General features: G+C 47.0%; 2 protein-coding genes across 3 annotated transcripts; both read left to right on the plus strand.

Moving 5' to 3' along the window:
* Positions 1-1288: 1288 nt before the first annotated feature.
* Positions 1289-5561, plus strand: zc3h14 (zinc finger CCCH-type containing 14). 2 transcript variants are annotated; one of them, XM_029141023.3, is made up of 17 exons: positions 1289-1446; positions 1819-1861; positions 1969-2083; positions 2246-2286; positions 2383-2554; positions 2645-2957; positions 3069-3232; positions 3375-3475; positions 3559-3693; positions 3834-3914; positions 4000-4162; positions 4272-4477; positions 4558-4696; positions 4785-4924; positions 5019-5101; positions 5188-5294; positions 5382-5561. In XM_029141023.3, the coding sequence occupies exons 1-17, from the start codon at positions 1411-1413 to the stop codon at positions 5383-5385; spliced, it is 2043 nt and encodes a 680-aa protein (XP_028996856.1). In that variant the 5' UTR covers positions 1289-1410; the 3' UTR covers positions 5386-5561. The 2 variants fall into 2 exon arrangements, with proteins under 2 accessions (XP_028996856.1, XP_028996857.1); XM_029141024.3 differs by having other exon boundaries at positions 3072-3232.
* Positions 5562-8327: 2766 nt separating this feature from the next.
* Positions 8328-11658, plus strand: batf (basic leucine zipper transcription factor, ATF-like). Its single transcript, XM_029141029.3, has 3 exons — positions 8328-8666; positions 9389-9493; positions 10806-11658. Exons 1-3 carry the CDS (start codon positions 8604-8606, stop codon positions 11004-11006), a joined length of 369 nt encoding a protein of 122 aa, XP_028996862.1. The 5' UTR covers positions 8328-8603; the 3' UTR covers positions 11007-11658.
* Positions 11659-11981: the final 323 nt, after the last annotated feature.

The following is an 11981-nucleotide window of genomic DNA, read 5'->3' on the forward strand; positions in this document are numbered from 1 at the left end:
AATTCAATAGAAACATTCCATTTAAGTTGCTCAGATTGTTTTCCTTGAACATCTCAGATAATGAGTGGGTTTTATTGGGTCAACCTTGAACTGACTCTGATACTTGTCCCCAGTTTGTATTATGCTTCCTCACACAAGCCTGAAATGCATGGATTCCCTTTCATCCTCTCGAGTGCAATTCCCCTCAAGTCTGCATTAGAGAAAATGGATGGTGGATGGTGTAAAATGTGAATGTCAAGGTTCTGATCAAGAAAAGCTCTCATGTGACACCTGTTTTGATTTCTTTTCATAGATCATAGTAACCATAGGCTTACTTTAGGTTCTTAAGGACGTTTTATCCAAAGGGCTTCTTCCAAATAACAGGCTCATAGAAGCCAGCAGCACATTGGAGTTGTTAAGGCATCACCTTATCGCCTGTTAGAACTCTAAAACTGCCTACCAGAAGTTTGAATACAGATGTAATTTTGTAGATAAGAATCAGGAGTAATATTGTTAATATATCAATAAAGTCAAGTTGATATCTTAGCATGGGAGAAACTCGGCATCTGACAATGTGAACAAAGCAGCAGAGCAGAGCAGACGGTCATGCTGAAGAGTGCGCTAGACGCTTGTCTAGACAGCAAGCGAGATCCTTCCCGTCATTGTTGGTTGGCATTGAAGGGCTGCAAAACAGGAAATAATCTCTGGTGGAAAACATACAGCTATAAACATTAGAAAGTCCAACATACACAATGCACATTAGGAGTATGTTGTAGTTTTTAGGCTGTAAAGCTGTATTAAAGCTTTTTTTTCTTAAATGCAAATAAAACAAACTAAACACATTGGTGCAAAAATAAAGGAGCACACTCTTAGTCATTAAGGTTTCTATTTAAATTGCTTATCTGTCATCTGCTTTACCTTTTTGAATTTAGAGCACTGATTACTGAAACGTCCCTGTAACAGAAATAGAATCACACCGGTGTGATTTGATGGTCTATTGCGCCATCGTGTGGATTCTCTCTTTTTTTTTAATACATGAAGACACTAAAGGCACTGGAAAACCATGATTGAAGTGTTTTTGCGCAACATATCCAACCAAGTTATTGCTGACGTTATGTATTGGCTCAATTTTCTGTAGAATTCAAAAGACTTTAAAGAATGTGCAAACTTCAGTTTATTCAGTTTGAAATAACAGGCTTGAAAAAAAGCTTGACGATTCTAAGTGGATTGCATTTCTTTGTTTAATACAATTTAGTTTCAGGCATTTTGTATGTTTGTTTTTGAGAAATAGCGAGTGGAATCTTTTTGTGCGCGCCCGGCTTCCGTCGTCGGTCACGTGATGGCATCTCATATTTCTCCCCGGTGGGTTTAGCAGTGCAGCTCGAAAAACTACCGTTTGTTTTATCTGTAGAGTTGCCTTAAACTATCAGCATGGAGATCGGAGCAGAAATCAGCAAGAAAATACGCGTGAGTAATAATAAAGATAAGTTAAGAAGGATTAGTTAGCTGTGAACTTTAGGATTAGTGTAACGTTTGCGTAGCGTAGACACTGCTTGCTAACATTAGCCTGCTAGCTTAGTTTGTCATTTAAGCAAAGTGGTGGAAGGTATTAATAGGCAAAGGGGGGTATTATGCATCACAATAAACGAATCTACATGTACCTACTGATCTACATGCTTAACCTATGCAGTGGGGCATAAAATATACTGGTATAATTTCTTAATCACACTTGTCTGGTGTGTTTAGCGTGCTGTCGTAGGTAAGTAAAGTCAGGTACAGCCTGTTCTTGTGTAAAATAATAAAATATCCCATTTATGATTATTTTAATATCTGTTTCAGGCTGCTATTAAAAGTAAGCTCCAGGAACTTGGTGCATATATTGGTAAGTTTTTATAAAGTGTAACTTTTGCGATCAAACTAAAGCAAACAAAAAAAAAAACATTATCAACATGATGTGTTTGTATGTGTTTACCGTAATATCGCCAACAGATGAAGAGCTGCCTGACTACATTATGGTGATGGTGGCAAACAAGAAGACTTCCCAGCAGATGGCTGATGATCTGTCCCTTTTTCTTGGAAACAACACCATCAAGTTCACAGCCTGGTATGATTAAAACAATGCTCAATGTATGTTCCTTTTCACATTGCATGGTCTACATGAGTACTTGAATCATGTACCCGCTTTTTAAACTTTTTGGTTAAAGCTATTCCCAGTTTTTATGTGTGTCTCTGTCTTTAATTATATGAACTTGTGTGTTGTGCTTAGGCTCCATGGTGTCCTGGAAAAATTAAGATCTGTTGCTGTTGGTAAGTTGGTCTCCACATACATTTGCCCACCTCTTAATCAGCGACGGAGGAACTGTCTTTTTCACATGCATGCATGTTTGTTTTTCTCAATTCCAGAGCCTGCGTCCTCAAAACATCAGCTCCAGTCCGATAGCAGTACTGTGGGTGGGAAAAGTCGATCATTAGTGACTGAAGACAGCAGGACAGAAGAGGCAAAGGTTTTGACAGTATCCAGCTCTGGCTTTGATAGGGCTGAAGCCCGTGTGTCTAGTTCTGCTTATGATGCCAGGTACCTCATTCACTGTGTGGCCTATGAAGTCATTAATGCCTGATACTGGAAATAAATAACACAATTGTGTTCATAACTGTGTGTTATCAGGAGGAGAACCTTGGAGAACAATTCTTCTCGACTTACCTCTACTGTTAAACCCCTTATGGAGCCATTCCCCTCAGAGGCTGTCATCGACATCAAACCAGAATTGGACGATGACCTCATTGCTGAGGATCATTTAGAAGTAAACGCCAATCACAGTCGTGCACGGAACAGACCCACAGCTGAAATCTACAGACCGGGTCAGAGCAAATTTACATCAGCTAGCTTGGTGGACGTAGGTCGAACCACAGCAGAATCCTCCCACACCAGGCAACAGGACAACAGAAGCAGCAGACTATCCAGAACCGGGTCCAGTAAGGTACTGTGATTCTAGGCCAGCATCGTTTCAGCAGTTTAGTGTCTATTAACTACAACAGGTCTCAGTTGTAGGTAAACATAACCTGATGCTAATGATATTTTTCATTTTTAGCAGGAGGAGTTGTCACGTAAGCGTAAGGCGCCAGTAGCGAGTTCCGTTGTGAGAGTGAACCGAGCCTCGGATGAAGACAGCGATGATGTGGAAGGGGAGGACTCAAACTATGGAGGCAGAGGCCTATCCAGTAGAGTGTCCCTGCCCTCCAGACCAGAACGCAAGTGAGTTTTAAAACCGCGTGTGACATTTGAGCTCTCATATAATATCTGTACTCCAAGCACAGGCCTGTTTTTCTTGCCATTTTAAAGGAAAAAAAGTTAAACACAGACAGTTGACATTCTTTGGGCTGCTGTATCTTTTCAGACCTAGCCTCCCTCCAGCCAAACAAGCCAACAGGAACCTGATACTGAAGGCCATCTCTGAGGCACAAGACTCGATCACTAAGACTACAGCCTATCCCACAAGTATGCTTTCCCCTGCTACACTGCGTTATGTAAATGGCCATTCAACCTTTTCATCACCACCTACTTCTGCCTTTTTGCCACAGTGCCACTGCGGCAGACGGTTCCTGTCGCACCCTGTACGAGGTTAAGTAGCAGCGAGGAGATGACGGCGGCAATCCAGCTGGTCCAGGAGCACCTCCACAGCCTGCATTCTGCTGAACTGCCTCCTTCAAGAGCTGGTGTGTAAAGAGTGTTTGTATTATTACACTCTCTTATAGAAGTTATAGTTTGTTTTTGTTTTTTTTGTTTGTTTTTTTTTTGTTGTTTTTTACCTTTCCATTTTATGCAACATAAATAATTGTATTTGCTTTTCGACCAGCTCCCAGCCCCAGATCTTTAGCCTCACGGCTCCAGTTGGACTATGCAGAAAGCAGAGAGGAAAGAGAGCAAAGTGAACTTGGTGAACATTTTTTACCTTTTATGTTACTTTTTTTTCTGTTACTTTAGGAAAGGGCTACAACTAAAGTGTTTTCTTTGTCGTGTAGCTCTGGCTGCTGAGGGCAGTGGAGGCAGTGACACCAAGGCATTCGATACCCGCTCCTTCATAATGAGCCGGCCTCAGCTAGAAGAAGCTTACACCAGAGCTCCGCAGCGTCTTCAGGTCAAAGGGGAAATCCAGGCTGCTGTACCACGCACTGTCCAGAGCAGGTGCAGACATTGGCAGTAAAAACAGTGCTGCTTGCATTTTCTGCCTTCTTTTTCAAACACAGATTGCATTTTGTCATGTTGTCTTTGTCTATCTCTCCTCTGCCTCTAGTAAGGAGAAAGTTGACTATGCCAGCCCCAAGTTCATAGTGACATTAGATGGGGTACCGAGCCCACTGGGGAACCTTGCAGACTGTGAAATGGAGCTTGACGATGTGAGACCACCCACAAAGGGGACTGACGCGAGTGTCGGCCTCAACAAGGCGCCTAAAGTGGGCGTTCTCCACAGGCTACAAGGAGTGGTTACATCATCTGAAGGTGAAAAGTCTTTACTGTATTTTGTTTATGTCACACGCTCCTCTCCTACAAACCAACTCCGGCCTGTTCTTTTTCATCAGAGAACGCAATGGACGTTGACGTGGAGGATGAGGATGCTGCGCCCATGAAGAAGCAGAAGGGCACAGAGCGCTGCAAGTTCTGGCCTGTCTGTAAAAGTGGAGATGCATGTCTGTACCATCACCCTACATCTAAGTGCAAGTGAGAGACAAATCCTTTAGTTCACGCTCACAGATTCTGTGACTCTCAGCAGTCGCCTGATGATGATTTCTTTCCTTGTTTTTATTAGGACTTTTCCCAACTGCAAGTTTGGGGATAAATGCCTTTTTATCCATCCTAACTGTAAATATGACGCCAGATGTACCAAGCCAGACTGTCCCTTCACTCACGTCAACCGCAGAGGCACGGCTGCCCCTCCACCCAAACCAGGTGCTCCCAGGCTCCTTCTAGTAAACCTCCTAAAGCGCCCGGCTGTAGAGATCCGCCGTTACTCAACTCTAACCGCCCTCACTGTCGTCCACAGCACCGCCGCTCGTCCAGACCACCAGCGTGTGCCGCTTTTTCCCGGAGTGCAAGAAGATGGACTGTCCCTTTTACCATCCCAAGGTACGACACAGTGACGTGTTTCCGCAGAGCTTGAATTGGGATTTTAAATTCTGACCGGTTGCGAACTGTGGTTCTCCCTCCTACAGCCGTGCCGCTTCGCCGCACTCTGCAAACGAGCTGGGTGCACCTTCTACCACCCGACGACAGCGTTGCCTCCGAGACACGCCCTGAAGTGGACCAAAACGCAGAGCAGGTGAACAGTCACATAAGTTGAGCTCAACTGGTTCATATGATGCTTGGTCCTTTACCCAGCTAACCCTTGGTTTTTCCTCTGTTACAGCTAATAACGTCCAGAAACTGATGTTAAGCTATGGGAGAAGTTCTGTATCTCTTTGGATTTTTCTTTATACATTTAACCGTTATTTCATTTCATTTAGACTGATTTTTAGGACATATCGTATATGAAAAATGCTCACGCTTTTGCTGATGCTCTCATAAACAATAAACTCAGTGAACTTGACATTTATTTCAATGTTTGCTGTTTTTCCATGGAGCTTCACTCACGCGTGACTCACGTTTAGAGTCCCACACCGCCTCCACCTGGAGGACACCATCGACTACAGCAATGCCTCGCTGTACGTCATCATGTCCTGCAGGTGGCGCTCTTTTAAAACCAGACTAAGTGCACTCGCTCACCCGTGCACCTGCGCAGTAAGACCCAATCCAATTTAGAACCACTGCGGTCACTTCTACCTTGTTTGAATTCCAGTCTGACTAACAAAGTGGCCAATTAGACTCATTAGTATGGATTGTGAATGCATGAGTGTGTTTCTGATACATGATGCTGAGGTAGTATAGTTTACTGCAAGTATTGTTGCATTGACATGCTACATGATACTAGACATGTGTCCGGTCAGAGTATCAGCACACCTATGTTTTGTGGTCAGCTCGTTATCAACCAATGCCCTTTTTCCCCACATTGAACCTTTGTAAAAACAATAGCTGACTCTTCAGCTTCCTTGTTTGTGACGAAGTCACACTGATACTCGAGAGTCAGTTCCTAGAAACCGGTTCTATTAAATACTGATAATTTTAAAAGTATTGTTTCCCACGATAGAGAAAGAATAATTGTTCTGAATTCTGAAGAGTTTTTTAATGTTTAAAGTGATGTACTCTAAGATAATATAGATCACAAACCTTCCTTATTTAAATCGTTTCCAAACAGCCTATGTTTATACAAACATAACAAAAACCTTGTTGTTTCTCACACTTACAGGACAATATTCAGAAGATTAATGAAAACTGCAAAAAGTAAAATAAATACACCTGAGTCATTGTTCAAATATCTTAACACTTGGCATTTCCAATGATCACAATCTGCCTTGTTTTGAAGTGGGTATTTCTGTGTTCAGTGTCATTAAACTCAACGTCAGCAGGTCAGTGCTGGTATTTTTGCAGTCGACAATGTTTACAACAGACTTTTTTTTTTTTTTCCCTCAATAATTTGTTGCTTATTAGAAACCTCCCACGGTTGTTTCCAGGGAAGAGCGTCTACAAATGAGGGCACATCAGTTAACTACCTAAACAAATGGCTCAGTGGGGGGTTTTCCAGCTAAGTGAGGCCTGAAGACGAGTAGTTAGGTAGTAGTAGTGAGGCAGCGGCGGTTGAAAAGCTGCAATAATCATCTGCTCTTTCTATATCGTTCACTTTAGAGTGAGGGTCCTTGAACTGAGCTGCATTCAGGCCTCTCGTGAACATTTCCGCGCCGCTCTGTCTCACCTCGTTTCTGATGAGACGGACTCAGGCGTGTGACGTGCAGTCAGAGGTGGACTGAGCATGCTCAATTGCCAGCGTGCGCTGGGTTGTGTGTATTTATAACCGACCAACCCTCCTGTCGGCGGCTCCTCCGCTGTCCAGGGCTTCATGCGGATCGTGATCCTCTATCTCCTGAGGAGACGAGCCCAAAGAAATAGAATTCTTGTTCTATTTTTCCATCTTATTCATGAATGTGAGGTTAACAGCCTCTTTTTAAATGTAGACCTGGACACACACACACACACATACATTAATAAGATAATTAATAAGCCTGTAATTATTCCTTTAAGATATGGTCATTTAATTTTCAAATATAAACACACTTCAAGCCAACCTTTGATTTGTTTTTCTTGTATTGTGTCGTGTGTGTCAGAATCAGAATCCGTCCTCACCAGCGTCACCCTCTCCATTCTCTCTCCTCGTCTTCGTACCGTCTCAACAATTTTGGACGGCGCTAAATGCCAAGTATTAGAAATGTCTGCCCTTGCCCAAGCTCTTCAAAATTCCTGTGATGGGAGAACATGTTTTTGTGTGGGTGGACTGTTCTGCCAAGCAAATCTGTTTTGGTCCTGATTCTCTTTTCTTTTTTTTTTTCTTTTTTTCTTTTCCTCACAAGAAAATCTTGTTCTTGCACCAGCAAATGTTACCTCGTGATGGGGCGAGCAGGAGAATAATAGAGAGACTTCACCGTTGTCACCTTTTAGATTGTGGAGTGGACGTGAAGACGCACAAAGGAAGAAACATCTATTTCCAGTATGTTCTCCACCACTACTGTATGTACAGTCAGGGGACATTTAAAGATTCCCCTCACCTCACCATTTACACAAAAACTCATTAAGAGTGAAAGACAATGGGGGATTTGTCCTGCCGGTGGGTTTTTGGGGAGCCCCTCGGGCATTTCTCAGTGGCCTCGGCGTTGCCACGCACAGCTGGCGGCGGCGGCGGCGAGCAGCAGAGCACGGAGCCACTCTGGAAACTACCACAGGGCCCGTGCACATGTGCAGACGCCAGGCATCCACGTGGAGGTCAGGGATGCGTCCCTGGAGGACGCTGTCGAAACGCGAAATCATATGTGACAGCTAGAAAAAAAAAAAAGAGGAAGAGGGAATGCCCACGATGCCCACAGACACACATGCACCCACACGTTTTTATTAGGATTGTTTACTTTCTGGTTGAGGAACTCATAAAAAAATTGTTAACATGAAAAGTACTTTTAAAGGTTGGTAGATGGGCAAGTAATTGAAGTACTAGTACCTGAGATCAGTAATATTCTCTCAGAAGTATTCATTACTGAGCCCCAATATGTTATTTCTGTGGGGTTTTGAAGATGACCTGTGCGCTGCAACTTTCCATCAGACATGTGACTTCCAGTCTAATGCAACTTACCCAGATTCTTACCAGAAGCCACATCAGATACAGCTAATGAGGTAGACGGCTAGTCACACGCAGTGTATGTGTGTCAGGGAGGGCGCGAGAGAGAGAGCGAGCGAGCGAGCGAGCGAGAGAGAGAGAGAGACATAAAGGAAGAGAGACAGTGAAAGAGAAGGAGGAGTGACAGAAAGGGACAGAAAAGAAGGAGGAAAGTTGTTCATTACTCATTAAGCGGTGAGCCAAGTCGTTCTCAACTCGTTCTGCTTCGCAGTCTCTCTCTCTCTCTCACACACAACACGCACATACATACGTACGCGGCACCCACCGAAAAAGAAACGCAAAGCAGAAGTGGACCAGGACGCACGGGTTCAGGCTATGGCTCAGGGCTCCGACAGCAATGACGCAAGCTACAAGTCCCCGTCACCTGGAAGCAGGCCGGTAAGTGCTCCTCCATTCCGCCGCTCGCGTCCCGCTCAGCGCGCGCTCCAACGCCGACTTTGGCTCGACTCTGCGGCCGCGGCGCCCCGTGCGCACTTGGCGCGCGCCGCGGCAGCTCGAGCATCTCTGCCTCCGCCTCTGCCTCCCTTTCACACGTCCTCCGGGTGCTTCACGCGCACACACGGGCCGGAGGCATGACTTCGCCTCGAGTGTGGGCACGATTCATCACCGCTGGGAATCCTTTGTCTTTGCACGTCCCGCGAGCTGCGAACGCGTCGGGCCGAGCTGTTGGGAACAGGCGGCGCGTCGGGCACAGCGTGTGCTCGCGGGTCCGCGCGCGCGCGAGTCAGACTCGCGCGTCAACCCATCGACCGCTGGCCGCTCTCACGTGCGCCGGCTCTCGTGCCTTGCTCGGGAGCATGCTGGAAATAAAACTTTCTGTAAAGCCCTGCCGCGTTTGCACGGAGCGCGCTTCCTGCAGCATCACTTGCCTCGGTCGAAATTGAACGTTAGATGGTGCGTTATCTCTTTGATGTACAACTGACTCAGCGTTTTCTAGCGGATTAGTTATTACGATACTAAGAAAGCTGAATGTTCAGGACGTGAAACAGGGTGTGTGCGCGCGTGCTGCCCAGCCTAACCGATGAATCAGCCCCTCCCCGGCCCGGCCCCTCGCTTTCACGCCGGAGGCTCACCCGGATCCCCCTTTTGTGTCTCGCCAGAGCTCCTCAGACGACGCCAAGAAGGTGATGCGGCGCGAGAAGAACCGGATCGCGGCCCAGAAGAGCCGCATGAGGCAGACGCAGAAGGCGGACAGCCTGCACCTGGTGAGGAGAACCCAGCACCACCCACCACAGTCACACCTCCACGCAGCCCGTCCACGGGCTGTGTCTGCAGCCCGGGCGTCATCTGCGGCCAACGCCACGAGGCCCGTGTGCTCGTGCCGAGCGTGCAGCGGCCTCTACCTGCACCGTATTCACCCAGCGCCGCCGGACCATGTGGCGCTGTGTCATGGCTTCTGCCGGGCTGCACACCGGGAGGCCGCTCTGCGTGTGTCGCCGAAGCCTCGGGAATAAATTAGCACGTGTGGGCAGTCCCTCCCTCCGGAGTGCAGGACGAGTGGCTGCAGCACCGAGAGGTGACGACGGACCGTCGTCGCGCGCGTTCGCTCGCTGTGCGCGACTTTAAACCGGCGTGCAGTCGCCTGCATTCGTGCAGTCAGGTGATGTAGTGAGCGCTATTTCAGCCCGTTCTGACCCGAACCCCGCCGCCCGTGCGACTCCCTCCCCGCCCTGGCGTCCCCACGGCACCTCCTGCCGGCCCACTTTATCACACGAACCACCAAAACCGGCTCCGATTGCAGCCGAACCCCGTGGAAGTGCGTTTTATCAGCCGTCAGAGTCGCAGAGCGGCCCGACGCAGCCTGTGGTTTTGCTTTCATCGTCTCGCTAGATAAACAGGAAGGTGAATTTTCCCTCAGTGTGACACCGTAGCTTGTTTCCTGTTTCTTCAGTAGTAGTTTTTTTTTCTTCTGTGTAAATGAGCATGAATCGCACGCCGTGGGCAGGAGGGGAGAAAAAGGCAGTCACTTCTTGTAAAGCGCCGACGGCAGTGGGCTGTGTTTTGGCTAAGTGACGCAAGCGCCGGGGTTTGCCCAGAGCTTCAGTGACAGTAAGGACCCGCAGCTCGGGGCTGCGCAGCTTTGGACCACGGTGCGATGACCTTTTCGTTACCAAAGTGGAAGATTTCTCCTCTGCTATTCCCACACAGTGACAAAAAAAAAAAAAAAACACGCGCGAGCGAGCTGGTTTGCTCTATAAAGTGCATCTTGAAGGTGAATGGGGGGGAAACCTGGTTGTGCAAAATGAACTCTTTTCATGTCAGAAAAGAGAGTTTCCACATTGTGTGTAAGTTAACACAGCTGAGTGTCATGTGATCAAATGTTGGGGCTTATTTTAAATAATTTATTCTTTATTTATGTGATTCAGCTAATACTAACGATACCATTTTCCACACTCCCACTGAACTGCATGGAAACTCTTGATGGAGCTGGAAACAATACCGAGAGGCTTTTATTTTATACATTTTTTTTTTTTTTTCGGTTTCGCCTGCTCACTTCTTGCGCTTCTCGTCCCCCAGGAGAGCGAGAACCTGGAGAAGGAGAACGCGGCCCTGCGGAAGGAGGTGAAGCAGCTGACGGAGGAGGCCAAGTACCTGTCGTCGGTGCTGAGCAGCCACGAGCCCCTGTGCACCGGCCTGGCCCCCCAGACGCCCGACCTCCTCTACCCCCCCCACCACAGCAGCTACCACCACCAGCACATCGCACACTACCAGCACTGACCTGACCCCCGACCCCCACCCGCCACCGCCGCCACCGCCACCACCGGCCGAAAGACGCGCCGCACAACAGAAGACTGACCTCAACGGGCAAAGACTGACTGGACGTGTGACTGTAAATGTTGGTCATTGTTGGAAACCGATCCAGGACTCTCCACCAAAGTGACAGCGTGGAACATACTGTGACATCCCGACGTTTGAAACTATTTATTTCGCTTCTCGTCACTCCATTCTCCTCGTGTTTCATTTACACCGGTGATCTGTTTGTGAACTTGAAGTGTCGAATATCAACCAGTCTGTGTTTACAAAAAAGAAAACAGTCTATTGTATGTTCAGGTGACGACCATGTTTTTGTAAATTGCTTATTTCTTAGTGTGATGAGGAGCATCTCCTGCCACATCGATGGTCTCTTGTGGTGTTTTACGTTCAGGTGTGAACTCGCGCATCAACAATGCTCAGGAGCTCTCGACAGATTTGATTGTGGACAAGCAGAATGTAAAGTACTCAAGATCCTTAAACGGCTCACAAGCACCAAACGGAAGGAGCTCGGCGCGAGGAGCGCCGCGCTCAGACGGGTCTTGTTTTGATGGTGATGCTCAAATGTGAGAAGACTGACCAGCAAAAATATTTATTAAATGTAAAGCCTTTAAGGTGATCGTCTGGCTTCCAGGGAGTTGTTATTCATTCTTTCACAGCTGGTGTTGTCTTTGGTTGGACTTTGATAAAATGGGGGGGGGTCTGGTGTTTTTTCCCCACAGCCAGTAGAGGGCGCTGTTCACCAGTATGACACATTAGCGCGCGGGATCTCTGTGGTTTATGGCTGTAAAGGAAGCAGCAGAGTGGCCTCATCTGACAACTTTGCGCAATGTTAATATCAGCAATATTATATTGGGGAGGAAATCCTCTTTACTGGACACGTGACAGCGTGACACGTCCGACAGGATCCACCACGAAACGCGCCGCGAAGAACAAACTCCG

This window comes from Betta splendens, chromosome 24 (genome assembly GCF_900634795.4).
Source record: "Betta splendens chromosome 24, fBetSpl5.4, whole genome shotgun sequence".
Taxonomy (NCBI): domain Eukaryota; kingdom Metazoa; phylum Chordata; class Actinopteri; order Anabantiformes; family Osphronemidae; genus Betta; species Betta splendens.